Source organism: Bombyx mandarina, chromosome 28 (assembly GCF_030267445.1).
Source record: "Bombyx mandarina strain Sakado chromosome 28, ASM3026744v2".
NCBI classification, from domain to species: domain Eukaryota; kingdom Metazoa; phylum Arthropoda; class Insecta; order Lepidoptera; family Bombycidae; genus Bombyx; species Bombyx mandarina.
In genome coordinates, this window is record NC_143233.1 from 5072570 (window position 1) to 5088946 (window position 16377).

The window sequence follows — 16377 nt, forward strand, 5'->3', positions numbered from 1 at the left end:
ACTTGCCATCAGGTGGGCCGTTTGCTCGTCTGCCTACAAAGGCAATAAAAAAAAAAAAAAAATATTCATAATTCTGAAAGTTTCATGATGAATAATTGAACATACTGTATTATATAGAGAAAACAACTAGAATTAATTTTAAAAAAATTCATTAATTTAAAAAAATAATTGAGTTAATTGATTGACAAAATCGTAATATTTTATTGTTTACTTTCCGTTCTTCTGTAGAGTGAATACTTTTATACAACCATTTCGTCTGTTCAGCTTTCGGTGTTAGAGCATGCCCGTATAAATAAATAAATATATCGAAGTGTTTTGTTGTACGGTAATAACTTAAATCCCATGCAAAAATCGTACTGATCGGGGAAATTGAATTGAATTTTGTGATTTTAAAAATATCTCATGATAAATAATAAATGAATTTATGATAAATAATGAAGCGTCCGCAAATACTCATCATGCATGGAAATGTGACTGAAAACTAAATTTATATTCGCTAAATATTTAAGCAGAAAATTATTATGTTTCTAGTATTTTTTTCGGTGTCCGCGAGTCGTGGATATAATTAACGTATAATATTAATTAACTTTTACGGTTCAATATCGTGTTTTTTGTTGTCATTCTGTTGTCATATCCGATTTTTTTGGAAGAGCTCAAAGCCCATCTGGCGTTAGAAATCTTAGTTTTACAGTACAACGGCTTCCCCGCCCTTCAAACCGAAACGCTTTACTGCTTCACTGCAGAAATAGGCAGGGCGGTGGTACCTACCCGCGCGGACTCACAAGAGGTCCTACCACCAGTAATTACGCAAATTATAATAAAAATGCGAGATTAGAAAAGTAAAACTAGGATTACTTAATTGTGTTTGTTTTCTTGGTTAAAATATATATGTATACCCAAAACAATATCGATGTGTCTATTCAACAATTGCACAATTTAATTAAAATAAAATAAAGTATTTATTTTAATGTGATTCAAATTTAGACTTTAAAGTCTTAAGGTCGACAGTGTCATTAACACTGCCCGTCTGCAGTCTCGCACCACATCTTAAGACCAGGTTAACCGATACGTGATCACCGATAGTATGGAGGGTAGAGGTAAGGAGAACCGTCTCTGTGTGTTTGAAAAAGTGTCCGTTAAAATCTGCTAAATAAGGGTGGCGCTACAGTAGTGACCAGGTAAATTTTAATAAAGGCGCTGAAAGTTATTAGAATAAGGTAGAGAAATAAAAAGGACGAAAGAACTGTAAGCACTACAAAATCACAAAAAGTATTTTATTTGAAGCTGATAAGAAAATGCAATCGATGTCTCCACGTTTTACTACGGCAATAATTTTAGGTTATATTGACGAAATTAGTTTGGACTACGTAAACATGTAAGGTCTTGTATATTTTCACTGGTGGTAGGACCACTGGTGAGTCCGCACGGATAGGTACCACCACCCCGCCTATTTCTGCCGTGAAGCAGTAATGCGTTTCGGTTTGAAGGGTGGGGTAGCCGTTGTAACTATACCGAGACCTTAGAACTTATATCTCAAGGTGGGTGGCGCATTTACATTGTAGATGTCTATGGGCTCCAGTAACCACTTAACACCAGGTGGGCTGTGAGCTCGTCCAACAATCTAAGCAATAAAAAAATATATTACCCTGTCACTAACTACTCTAGTCATTAAATATATTAAATTTCCTAACTCAGCATACTTCAATCAGTTAACAACTGCTCAATTCATATCACTAGCGGTCCCTCAGTAGTCGAAATGCGACTATAATTAATTGAAACTATAAGTTTGTGCACTATTATGATTCTATTGTCAAAGACTCTTAAATTTCTATAATCACAGATTCGCCAAGACTACACTTTAGACAAATATTATTAAAGGCAAATAATAATTAATCTACCCTCAATTTGACCACAGACTATAAGCAATAAGATTAGTTTGACAACAAACAAATAGTATGCATGCGTGTGTATGTCAAATACATGGTAGTGTGTGTAATGTTTTTTTTACTGATTTTAATGTATTTTTCATGCATAATTTAGAAAAAATATTAACATTCTGCACTTCTTTTCTGTATTTTCTATAAGTGTGGGAAATTTCATACTCTTTCGTCCGCGCAATTTTCGTAAAAGGGGGTACAAAGTTTTTAGATCTAATAAGCCCTGTGCCTACGCTAGCGCCATTCTGCAGGGTTTTTGAACTGTTATTTCGTGCTGAAAGTGGGACACTTTTTCAAGCTTCTCCCATATGAGACTGTTCTCGTTACCTCTACCCTCCATAATCGATAGGTCAATAGAAGTTAATGTGTTGGTTATTATACAGCATCTACAACAGCAAGGCCTAGTGATACATCACACCCGGGCGGGTAGCTCCCCCGCCCCGCTGCCCTCCCAGCAGCAGACCAATAACAGAGCCACAAGGTAATGTCAATGTCAATACTTAGAACACGACAGTCGAAACTACATAGCGTATCAAAAACTGGAAGGCCGCAGAAAAAAATAATATTTCTAAAACAAAACACTTTACAGACAAAAATATTAAAAAAGAATAGTAAAAGAGATCTTCATTTTTAAATTTTGTTCATGTGAATGAAATGTTACAAGAATAAAGATAAATTATACCAAATATTGATTAGAGAGAGAGAGAGAGTATTTTTTATTGTACACCAAAAAACAAATAAACAGTGCGATACATTAAACACAAAAAAAGTACAATTGGCAAAAAGTACAAGGATTATATGTTTTGACAAAGAATTCTCTATTATCCAAAACTATTTTCTGATTAAAACTTACCTGACTTAAATTTACTTGACTGATATAAGATTGTTAAGAGACTTCTATTATCTATCTATATTGTTATTTTATTATTTAATAAATAAAAGTCATTCTGACGACATCACAACTGCTTTTAAGTAAGTTGTGCTCACACCCAAAAGGGTGAATTCAATCATGTATTCATTTTTCCCTATTTAAGTTCAATGTTAATGTGTGTAGATTTTATCCAGTTGTGTGAACCTAAAAAAAAAGAGAGGCTTAACAGGATATGTGATATTCGGCTCGAAGAACCAATGCACGTGTCTAATTTCGAGGCCGTTTTACGAGTTAGACCTTGTGAGTTACTATGATAGTTAAATTTGTGTGCACGATATCTGCCATAAGACAAGTGAGCTTTAGGTCCATATAGATGGAATGTTATAGCTTAATGAAGCAGTCTGTGTCCGAATTGTGCCTTGTTTTGGAGTCCAAGCAACTGAAGACCGTCAAGGCAGAGCTCTGAGAGTAAAATTTAGTGTCGCCTCTGTCAAGTCAAATTTCACTGTTTTTTTTTCTAGGACTAACACATATCCGAAGCTTCCGGACAAATTCCGCGTCCGTTCGCCGGAGCCGACGTCCGGCAGCACCGCGCCCCCCGCAGAGGAAGAGGTCATCTTTTTCTGACCCCCGCCCCCCCCGCCGCCGGCGCCGCACTCGCGCTCCTGAGACTGTCGACTCTCATAGACCCTCCGCCTCCTGCGCTCCTGGTACGGAAACGTCCACCATCTGTTTACGGCCTGCATTCGTTCAATATATCGACGCTGATCCAAACGATCAATTTTGGTAGGCAGCGGCTCGGCCCCTGGCTTTGCTGAAGTCCATGGGCGACGGTAACCACTCACCATCAGGTGGGCCGTATGCTCGTCTGCCTACAACAGCGGTCGGGGAACCGGGGTAACTTACCCCAAATGGGATAGAATGAAATTTTGGGGGGCTAAAAATGAAACTTTTGTGAGTAAAAAGTATATATTGAAGTGAAACTTCTTTAGAATCGTTAAATTTTTAGTTATTGTTTTCTTTTCAAAATTAACACGGGGGTTATAATATGAAAGATGCTAAAAAGAAGCGATTTCGTTTTTTTTTTGTTCTTCGCCATGGGGTTAATATCAACTTACACAAAAATATTTTGGGGTAATAATTAAAAAAAGTTCCCCGACCGCTGGGCTATAAGGTCAATAAAAAAAGAAATTTGAAAAATTTTTCGTTTGCGCTATTGGAAACAGACTAGATAATCGATTTTTACGTTGCCAATCGAATGATTCGCGAATCGTCAATGCCGTCAGTAGAACATCCGAATGATTACGTCACACTTAAATTTCAATGTCTCTTTGTTTATTTGTAATTTATAGTAACATCGAATACATAATCAATATTCTAGTAATGTATTATAATCAAGTCTAGACTAGTTTATAATTAATTTAACTGATTTTTAGTTATATCAGGAAACGCTTACAATATCTGGATTAATGATTAAATAATCATGCAATCGTACGAATTGAAAACAGATCAAGAGTTAAATATTAAAATCATCAATCGGACTTACTATAAGTTTTTTATTTTAATTATTTTAATTATTCCAACGATACGTTAACAATATGTTTTGGTAATGTGTGTCCATTACAATTTCATGCAGTGCCCTTTTGAGACCTCTGAAAAATATTAGCGTTTCTCACCCTTAAACTATTTTCAGGATCGATTTATATTACTAGCCTGTTGGTCTCTGTGTGTTTGATAAAATTAAAATACAAATAAACATATTATTATCATAAGCAGTATATCTAGTATTGTGACTGCATACATGACAAACATTCCTCCATACATAATGAAGATTCACATCGAGAGATGAAATGCTATTCGCGAGACATTTATTTTTTTATTTAAAGGTGCGTATTATTTGATATTAGCAACAAAAGTTCGACGATGTTTTTAATTATGATATTTTTAAAAAAAAATCAACTTTAATTGGATCTCCTGTAAAGTTGCAAAAATGTCATTTAAACAAAGCCTTTCATCGCTCGATATGTTTTTAAAATATATAGTTATTATAGTGTATACTATATAAAGATACTGATATAGCTTGACGCTTGACGTCAGAACTCAGGCTTGAGAGACAACAATATAATCATAAATATGGAATAAATAAAAACGGACTAAATCCTTTAATTGTAAACAAAATCAAGGCGTTGTTCGATTGTGAAGGCTACAAACAGTCACCGGGAGCTTAAAAGCATTTCTTTTAAGGATCTCTTATTGTATTATTTCGTTAAGCTCGTATTTATAATATTACAGTATTTTATATGGCAGCTACAGTCTAAGCAGCTAAACACATTCCATATGAGTTCCTTTATTTTACGTGCTTAGGAGGGTCTAGTGAGAAATTATATATAAAGTAATCTTAATCGATTATGAGAATCGATACATCGATTCGTATTAAAAATTAAAGTTAATAGTTGATAGATATTGATTGATAGATCAAAGAATTTCTTGAAATAGGACGTAGGCGATTTAATAATGTTAGATTAAATAATCAAACGTTACTACTGTTTTTGTTAGATAACTTTGTGGTTTTTAATCGATACTTCCATTCCGAATGAGTCTTTTTATATTATCAATATTGTTGTTAAAAAAATATTCACCGAAGTATTCTTATAAATTCTAGTTACTTACGTCGCGTTGGTATGATGGTTGATGACAGACAAAAAAATGTCTTGGGTAAAAAAAATATGTAAAGAATGAAAATTCAAAAACTTGAACGAAAGGTGATTCGATGTGATAGGAACAGAGTTTAATGAGTAGAATATATTATATATATAGTAAATGTTTTAAACTAGATAAATATATACATAATATTGAAATAGAGGCGATAAAAGATATTGTTGAATTAGATGTTTCAATAGAAATAAATTATTACTAGATCGAACTGTATACTAATTGATAATCTTGATAAAATGTTTGAAGATTTAAATGGTAGTAAAAATTTAGTTATAAATGAATGTTAACTTCCTACCTGTCGCTCTGGACGTCTATGAGATAGGTACCATCCGATTGAAACTAATCGGTGCGTTGGATTGGTAAAAATAATAACATCGAATAATATTTTGAAATCAAGTAATTAATAGGTAATTGAACTCAATAAGATTTGGAACGCAAAACTATCAATTGTTCAAGTGCTCGTAAAATGTGAACCTCTTACTAGAAATACTAAAAAATCAACCCTACACTTACAATTGATCCCTTGAATCTTGAGCAATAAACGTACAGTATTACTAATTGCGCGGACATCTTGGATTTACATAAAATAAATTACCTAAAAAAGTCAAGAATTTTATAAATACGATTTTAAACTTTAATGTTTCTCTTAATGTAAGACGTTGCTGTACATATGTTGATGTTTAAATTGTATTAGAATGTTATATTCATTATTTGTAAAGTTTGTATTTGAGAGCGGCGACTGCGTGTTGGATTGTTGAATAAATTTTATGAAACTGATGAATTTAGTAGAATTGTTGATATGATTAGGGTTACATTTTTTTGGATTTAAAATCTTCAAGTTTATTTTGATTAGCTTTAGTGATTTCATTGCAAGAATATGAACATTGATGAATACTATATTATTATTAAATATATAAAATATATGCAATGGTTTAAAGATATGATCGCCTGGTGACAAACTGCCAACAACATAGCTATGGTTGACATTACATTCATTGTAATTTTTTCGCTGTGCATAAATTATTTGAAAAGTTAAATTTGGAAAAGTCCTGTTATTAAATATAATTCGCAATAAAAACAGTACACTCCGCTTTACATTTTTACTATTTTATTATATATTTTGAACTAATTATTGTTGCAGTTTTTTTTTTTACAAAATGCAAATGTCTGTAATTTTTCCTTGTTACTGTATCTTATAAATTAAATCCAAAAAGTGTAATTCTTTCATTTTTAACACACAATTGCTAGTACATCGGCCGAATATGCGGGCGTTTATTCTAAATACTTGATTAAATGAAAGGGTTTCATCAAATACATACGAAACGTGTAACTGTAAAATATACTAATAAAATATATTTCCTTATTAAATTAAAACATGTTTGTATGTTCGGCTGTTTGCATTTACTGTAGATTTGTGTGCAGATATATTTTTCGAAGCTATAAAAAAACGGTGACAACCTTCGGTTTGTTTATCTTGACGACATTTTGTAGGTGATGCAAATCTCATATCTGCGCACAATTGTTATTTAGCTCATTTAGTATATTGTTGTTAAAAGAATTCATAAGACTATGTAACTATTTTTCGTGCATTTACTGTAATCCTTTTTACTAATTAGTCTTTAGAGAAAGTGATATTAAAAAAAAAAAAACTATTTTCTCTATTAGGATACCTTTTCGTACTCTATATACATTACCATACTGAAGTTGATGTTTGAACATTATAATTATAAGATTAATTATATATAACTAATGAACTATTTGGTTTCCTGTCAAATATCTTATCTATGAAGAATAGTGTGGACAGTGCATTCTAAATCTACGCATGCTATTGGCTAATTTTATTGCTGGATTTGTGTACTCGACGAACATTGAACGATCGTTATGTACAGCTATAAAATATGTCATGACAATAAATATGTTATCAATGTACTCGTAATATGTTCGTACTTCTTTTTATATACGCGGGTATTCTTAATATTTAAAACCATATCAGAATCAGCCTTCGAATTTTATTTCTAATTACGTTCCGTGGGTTCTATCTTTCGACTTATCATGTTGTCCTTTTACTTAAGTCTGGAAGGTACCACGGCTACGAAAGCTTTTATATTAATCCCGCAAGTCAGGCCTTAGGAGACAGGAGAACGTGATCGCTCAACTTCCAACAGTCTAGAACATTCCATTTTAATTGGCTTGTGATTTTCGTAACGGGATTCTTACTTATGTAGCTATTTTAATCGGTTATTCCTTAATGAGCCTTGTTATTTATGGTACCGATAGAACTGTTCAAATATAAACAAATTCAATCAGATGTCGAATGCAAGTTTTTACTAAAGCAAGCCCTAAACAAAGTGACGTGGTTTTCTTTATTGCACTACTTTTAAAGTGAAGTGGTAAATAAGTTTCATGTAATTTAGCCACTTTTTCTTTATGGATGAGTCAAACACTGTAACCAGTACATTACACCCACCAATCAGCCACTGATGTGGTATGACTAGTGTTAGTAGGTTTCATTTTCAAAGATTATGTGATTACAAGTAAGAAGATAATGTCATTTTGGTGTTTCATGATTGTGACGAAACTTTATTAAAAATCTTCGCAGTAAAAAAATCACCTCATATACTTCACTCGTATTTTTTCTCAAATTTATCTGGTTTCGCACCTAGATATGTATACCTAATTAAAACAATCTTACAAGTTTATGGCAATACAAAAAAAAATAATACATTTTAGCTTTAATTTTTATTTAAGTATGTTTTATAATAATTTTCACGACTGACTTCATTCAATTTAGACAAGACCTATATGTCATTAGTGAACTGCTGATTGAATACTGTGAGTTGGAATGGAAATCTTTTAGTGTTCTAAATTTAGTGAGATCAATCTTTAGTATCGATTCCCTCCATGATAATAATATTGTTTCCATTAGTTTTGTGGCAACGACAATACGAAATGTATTGCTCAATGTTGTGCTCATTCCATCGCATTCTTAAGTATTCAATTGATATTATTTTGATTGTAAAGTTGATGTCTTTTTTTTTTTAAATAGTTCATATAATGTATTTAATCGTATGATTTTTTTAAATTCTGTATTGATCTGTGACTACGCGCAGGAGTTCCCTGCCTTGTACTTAGGATATATGAAATAAATATTTACTTAGTACGTAATTATGGTTTTTTATTTATATTCGTCAACCCTTCATAGTTTTTTTGTTCATTTTTTTTTGCTTAGATGGGTGAATTCTAGGCCCACGTGGTGTTAAGCAGTCACCGGAGCACATAAGACATCAACCATGTTAATGTCATCACCCACCTTGAGACACGAATTCTAAGTCTCAGCTCAATACAACGGCTGCCCCACCCTTCAAACCGAAACGCATTACTGTATCACGGCAGAAATAGGCAAGGTGGTGGTACGTATCAGTGCGGGTTCCCAAGACCTCCACCAGTCTTACCACCTGTAAATTGCATACCCGACGTTAATTGGGTACCGGAGTCCCGACAACAAGTAGAAGTCTCAACTGCATTGTTTTTTTTTATGAATGAAGGATTACTGGTAGCCCTGAGGCCTTTCCAGTTTCACCAGGACATTGTATGATGGATTTCCCAGCCTTTAAACCAGAATGCAAGATGCTTCGCTGTAGTAATAGAGTACCTACAGGTGGAGGTGATGGATTTACCTGCGCTGGCCTCGCAGTACGTACGTAATTAAGTATAAACTATTAGACTTATTCCTTCATCATGGACGTCGCAGTGACGTCACTAGCTTTATCGAGTCTTCATGTAAAAAAGATGATTTTTGGTATAGTACTGTTTTCGAACTTTTATCCCTTTTTCTAATCGTTCACCACAGAGGAACGGGTAGTCAAATTTAACCAAAACCAACCACTGATTTAGAAGACTATTAAATGTTTTTTAGAATATGGTACGATCGTGTCCCTTTTAATCTCGAATGTGGAAATTTACGACACTTTTTTGACCGTATTGGAAAAGCTACGTAGGTTTTTTTTTTATTGCCGTATAGGCAGACGAGCATACGGCCCACCTGATGGTGAGTGGTTACCGTCGCTCATGGACGTCACCAATGCCAGGGGCAGAGCCAAGCCGCTGCCTACCGTTTAATACTCTCCACAAGCCTGAATTGATGTATGTGAATCAAATCTGGCACGGCGGCTTTACAAGTTTACACCCAGCGTTTTATCCTTTAATTAGGCCACGATTCATGTTCTGTTGGTAATTAAATAAAAAAATACATGAATATCTGATTTTTTTATTTATTACAAATGGTTAATTCAATAGACAATAACAACAAACTAAGATTAGACAAAAATTAACCTAATATCTCGGATATCAAAATCGAAGGATCACTATTTTTACGCTTACCTATAGCTAAAACAACCATTTTTTCGAGAAACTTCCATCACACACGCGTGCTTCTAAAATTAAATATAGATGAGATAAAATCGCAACGTAAAAGCAAAAACTATCTGCTAATTTTTTTTATCACTGCAGACTTAACAAGATACGATTCATAATTGAGGCCGTCAGCGCAAAAGTGGCCTAAACTTACCATAGTTAGTATGGAGTCAATTAGGTTAGAATTTTCATTTGAATTTGAATAGCCAAAAAAATAATACGCGCAAAAATAATGTTTACAAAGCTATCTGTGTGCTTAGTGCGAGTTTTTTAACGTTCTCGATAGCGTAAAAGTTAGCTCATATTTGTATGGAATGGTATCGTTTGCGTACGTTTGCCGCTAGGGGCGCTGTTCCAACTGCTTACAAAATTGGGTTAACTTTTACGAAAAAACTCGCACTAAGCACACAGATATCTATGGGTGAAACTATTGATAGGCCGATTTTGCATCAAAAATTTATTACATTTTAAATAATTTCTATTATACGTCATATAAGCTTGAATATAAAAAAAAACTGTGGGTTAGGCCACTTTTGCGCTGATGGCTTCAATTATAACCGACACTAAATTAGTACTAAATTTTGAATAGACGAAATTTTGGCCTCGTAAGTTTTGTTCTATCGATAAAGATTTAATTTTTTATTATTATTATTTAATTGTTCATGACATGTACTATGGCGTAGTAAAGTTTTAGTTTACAACTAACTAGAATGACGATCAAATTTCCGGAACGTACTAAAATTTTATATTTCTGGCGTGTGACTTTTAGGTTATCGCTAAAACTAAAAAGTTGCCTTATTTTCTTTTTTTGATTCCACGAACCATTTCCAACAATATTCGTTTTCTAGTCACCGTCCGATTCCCAAGGCACTATTCTCCATATTAAAATGATTATCACAACACCGATTACGTTCAACATTGATCAAGACTTTCACGAATTCAGTTGGTAATAAATTCAAAATCATCGAAATCATCAAAATTTAATTATGTTCACTTTATTAGTTCAGATATGTTGCATACTTCACAAGTATCACTCACTCTGTGTGCTTAGTGCGAGTTTTTTAACGTTCTCGATAGCGTAAAAGTTAGCTCATATTTGTATGGAGTGGGATCGTTTGCGTACGTTTGCCGCTAGGGGCGCTGTTCCAAACTGCAAATTGAGTTAACTTTTACGCTATCGAGAACGTCAAGAAACTCACACTAAGCACACTGCAGACGACTTTACGTAAAATGACGAATAATACTATTGAGAGAAATAACCATCGAATCAGTTTCGTCCTTAATAGATTCGATTTTCTTTCAAGAAGAATAATAGACTATTATTAACACTTAAACATCAGTTGTATTATTTTCAATTATCAAGCCCTGTCTAGCCTTTAGTTTGTGATATATTTCTATCGGTCAATTGTATTTATTTAGTTTACCAAAATTTGGGATAGATGGCAGTGATTTAATACATTAACTAAATAGTTAAGGTAGTATTAAAATATTAATTTGTCTCTTTAGCTCTCATAAACGTTAGCTGCCGTATACAAGCCTCTCCAAAAATACTCCACAACGACCAGTCCTGCGCTGCCTTCAACCAGCATATTCCCAAGCGCTTTGTGGGGTTATCGGTCTGTGGCGGGTAGCCATCATACAACGCAAGATATTTGACAGATGCCTGAATCTCGCTGACGACATTTTCAAGACAAGCTTGCATATATACAAGTTCCGAACAACAACATTCGGACCGTCGGTCTACCGAGCAATATCACCCGCTCGGTGGAAGATCTTCCTTCCGTCGTATATTTCCAAAGGTCCACCTTATGGGAAGCCTACCCACCGTGCGTCTCCCAATACACGGTCGTCAACCGAGATAGTCTCTTCTACAAGCGGTAGGCAGCGGCTTGGCTCTGCCCCTGGCACTGCTGAAGTCCATGGGCGACGGTAACCACTCACCATCAGATGGGCCGTATACTCGTCTGCCTACAAGGGCAATAAAAAAAAGAGCAATGTATAATATTAGTAAAGTAACTTATTATTTAACACGTTATATTATTTCTGCTATTACTAAGCAGAATATTTCAAAATTAAAAAAATTTTCACAACATCGTACCGTGCCTACCTGACAATAGATGGTAGCATACGTTTTTAAACAAATATGAATAAGGGTCCATACATGCTAACAGTATTTTTAGATATATATATACTTTATGTGGGTACTCTATTTTCAAAGACAATCGCACTTAAAGAGTAAACTCGCCAGGTTTTGTTTATTTGTGTCTATGTTATCGAGCCAGTAGCAACAATTTGTATGCGGCCACGAAAATAAATGTCTCAAATAAGTAAATGCCAAAACCAACTCTGTGTCATGGTCTATTTGTTCTTCAGTATTTATATGCGACTGAAATATTAAATTCTAGATCACGCTTTTACTAGAGTATTAGAATGGTTGGCACCATTCGAGATTGAATGCACAATGACCACCAGACTCTGTGTAACAAAAAACGGTCTTACCGCACAAGAAATAGCAAATCATTGCAGCTCTCGTCCCAAATTCCTAATATCTAAGAACGTTGTACATAAAACGTTTATTTGTCTATATTATCACTTATTAATTGCTCATTGCTCAATTCAAAGTATTGGTACGTCCTCTAGAATCATATCATATAAGCATCTGTTATCTAAAACTATGATAAGTGTTGTTGTGATTACAATTAATTAAATTACCACAAAGTTAAATATATCATGTGCAAAACTCAAAGTAATTTTAACATTTAGGAGGTATTGGTTCAAACTTTATACATCTAAAATTTAATTCTTGATTGTCCGAATTAGTAACCATTTTTATTTAAATACTCCATCCCACATCTTGAGTCAAACATTTTGTTTACCACTAATTTTGAGGAAACCTCATTAAAATTTCATTTTTTTACAGTCCAAAATTTAAAGCAAATTCAATGAATAAATTATATCATCTTACTATTTACCATAAGTGTACAATACTTTCTTATCAACACTTTGATTTCAATAAACTCAATCTCACTTTGTTTTACACCAACCTTCTAAATTTAAAGATATAAAAAAAACCTAAATTGCACATAATTGCCTTAATACTATGTAATATTACCATAATGTCGTAATTAGACGTTGAGAAATAAGCTCTTAAATTAACAATGTTCAGATTAACATGACATGACATATACTTGATTTTCCTTTCTTTTAATCGCCCATTCATTAATATAGTTCTGTTTAATGTCAACATCAAATTACAAATCTTTTTCGTCACTGGGTGTCTTTTCCCATATTTGTCCAGCTCTATACAGTCTGTACATCTTGTTACTATTTAAACTTTCAGCAAAACTAAGCATAGCTCCCTCCATTCTGTGTTTAAAGCCTTGCATCTGTTCCTCATTGTAGGATTCAGGTTGGTACGTTTTAGGATCCCTACATTCAGTATACTTATGAGCACCTAATGTCTCCAACGGTATTATTCTACTAGAATTCAAATTTAAAATGTCATCAAACGTTTTCATCGCATCCAAATTTCGCATATGCAGAGATTTGATCTGTTGATTTGGAATTATATAGTAGTGTGTTTTCTTCATTATATCTGGATAGGCAATATTTGTGTTATCATCGTCATTTTGATTCAAACAGAACAGTAATGGTTTAACTTCAAAACTGTGTACTTTTCTGGTTGGGTCTAGGTCGTCAATAATTGCCTTCACATTACTATAAACTCTAGGAACCAAAAACTCGTCCCAAGATAAAGTTACGACATGGCTAACTTTCTCTAAATCTTCTTTGTCTAGTCTAAAGTGTCTGAACAAGCAATCTAATTCTATAGCACTTCGTACTACTTCATATGATTTTGCAAAAACAAATGGAAAATTCAGAGGGAAAAATTGTATTTTCCACTGAGTTATATCTGAAGGTATCAAGTTCAATCTCCTAATTATATCCTCCGAGATCATACTATCATAAATAGTGAAATAATCAAATCCCATCATGTGATGGAAAACTAAAAATTCAATAAAATTGTCCCTCGTGACCATTGGTACTTGGTTGGGTATAACACAAATCGCTGGTACAATATTATTGACAAACTTTACACTACTACTTTCCCTAACTTTCCTTTTTGTATTAACCGCAATAAGTCTATTAATCGGTGCATGTATGGGATTAATATTATAATCATTTACATAAAAACTTACTCCTTTAGGTTTACCTAAATTCTTGTTAAGTGAACATTGGAAGACATAAACTCTGAACTCACCAACTGGTTCTGTGATAGCTCTATAACTGAATTTTCCTGCTTTGGGTTTATTATTGTTGTCAAACCAAATATTACAGCGGAAACTGGGTTCACTCTGCGCCTTACCGATTACTATCGTATCTATATTGTGTACATCGGATGGGGTCAACTTGTTATATTTTTGATATGACTTCAAAAATGATGTGTATGCATAAAAGTTTTCATCGATTTGTTGAAACAAGGGTGGCGTTTCTCTTATCTCCATGGATGAGTTCTTAAGTATTTCTGATAGCATTGTAGCGTTGAAACCGGGTCCGCAAAATTCGATCTCCGATAGTCCAGGTTTTCCAAAGAAATTAAGCACTTCCAATACATAACGAAGCCGGTAGTATTCGTGGCGATATATGAGTAACGTTACTACGCTGATCAGACAGATGACGATGAGAATAAGTTGGTAATATTTCCTCATGATTCCTGTGGATGATTTGCGCTGATTCTTCATCTATTTTTATGCTGAAAATTATTTTAATTTGGGTTTGTATATATTGATTTAACAAAGAACAAAAATATAAATTAACTTACTTTCATTTACGAAAAAAAATACAATCTAAAACTGTTTTACTGTTTTCTAAAGTTTATGGTGTTTAAAACAGCAATACAGCATTGTAGATTTCATAGATAATATTCCGAAATCGTATTTGTGTTGATTTGCAACGTTTAGACTTTAGTTACATTCGGAATGTAGAGGTAAGGAGCACAAATTATCTGTGAAACACTGTCAAAAATATCTCAAATGAATGATATGTGATCTAATTTTTTTTAAGGGATTTTATGACTTGGTACTGAGACCTTTAAGTCATGTCTTATTTTAATTTATATTCATATTTTTATGAAAAATGATATTATGGAGTGAAATGAAATGAAGATGATCAATTTGAGACATTAATCTACTGGGATGAAATTAAATGAAATGAGATGTTATGGGATGAAACATAATCTCAGTAAAATGGTGGTCATTTACTAAAATTTTTCAGTGGACTTTTTGGAGGATCCCGAGAAGTTACGTCAAGCGGCTTTGTTTCATTTTTCCACATTAGTGCACTATCATAGATATTAAACAGTTAATAAACCACCCTTAATACACATTTAAACCCGAAGAAACACTAAATAGACAAAATAAAACAAATCACACAACTTCACTCCTCGCGTTCCCGCCAAAAAGTCCGTCTATGTGATCTAACTAAAGTAGGTACCATAGATAATATAGTAGGTACGGTACCTACCTGGCCGTCAAAAAACGACCAATTAGGGTGGCGCCGCCGTAACAAACAAGACTTCAAGTTTAATCTCAACAATTTCGCATTGTCTTTGGAAGACAAAAAGAAGAAACCGTAACAAGCGCGTCATACAAAAAGTACAACCGGCTTAATCAAATTCAGAGAACTCAAAAAGTTGCGCTTGATGTCAGCTGATTGAAACACGCACGAACTTAAAGACTTAAGAACTTAAAGAAACTCAGCGGGCATGTCCTTTTTTTTTAATATTTTCTTTTTTTAATATTTTTTTTTTTAAATATTCATTTTTACAATGAGTATTGTAACGTAATAATTATTACAATATTGAAATGCCCAGAGCGAGCAACTCATTCCTACTTTGTGCAATCTTTTAGTATAATCATTGACTTTATAGTAGGCTTTATTGCACAGATGTTCTTTAATAGTTTTCTTAAACCTATGTATATGTAGGTTCTGAATATCTTGTGGGATTTTGTTGTACAGGCGCACAGACAAACACCCGAATGAATTTCGTATCTTATGTAACCTACTCATTGGCACAACAAGCTTGTGTTTGTTCCTACTATTTCTAGTATGACCGACTTTTTAGGAAACTCCTCATTATGTTCACGAACATACATAAAATTTTCAAAAATGTACTTGGATGGCATAGTGAGAACTTTAATTTCTTTAAATTTTTCCCTCAGGGATTCCCTTAAGTGCATGTTATAAATAGCACGTATAGCTCCTTTCGGCAGAATAAATATCATTTCTACATCGGCCGCATTGCCCCATAGCAAAATGCCATAGGACATGACACTGTGGAAGTAACTAAAGTAAACTAAACGGGCCGTGTCCGCGTTTGTTAACATTCTAATTTTTTTTACTGCGTATGCTGCAGAGCTGAGCTTACTCGCCAATTTATGA

General features: G+C 33.6%; 2 protein-coding genes across 8 annotated transcripts in view; one reads left to right on the plus strand and one right to left on the minus strand.

Moving 5' to 3' along the window:
* The window catches only part of cyst (rho guanine nucleotide exchange factor 18 cysts), a 71825-nt gene extending 63137 nt beyond the window's left edge, over window positions 1-8688 (plus strand). For 6 of the 7 annotated variants that reach the window (XM_089739180.1, XM_089739181.1, XM_089739182.1 and 3 more), the window contains 2 exons: window positions 2321-2418; window positions 3330-8688. In XM_089739180.1, coding sequence (XP_089595306.1) covers window positions 2321-2418; window positions 3330-3435 — 204 coding nt within the window. In that variant the 3' untranslated portion in view covers window positions 3436-8688. The remainder of the gene's footprint in view (window positions 1-2320; window positions 2419-3329) is intronic. The other variant, XR_016325569.1, reaches the window with a different exon arrangement.
* A 1086-nt stretch (window positions 8689-9774) lies between these two features.
* LOC114243748 (uncharacterized) lies at window positions 9775-14950 on the minus strand. Its single transcript, XM_028175351.2, has 2 exons — window positions 14759-14950; window positions 9775-14689 (listed from the first exon to the last, which is right to left on the minus strand). Exon 2 carries the CDS (start codon window positions 14676-14678, stop codon window positions 13188-13190), a length of 1491 nt encoding a protein of 496 aa, XP_028031152.2. The 5' UTR covers window positions 14679-14689; window positions 14759-14950; the 3' UTR covers window positions 9775-13187.
* Between the last annotated feature and the right edge of the window lie 1427 nt (window positions 14951-16377).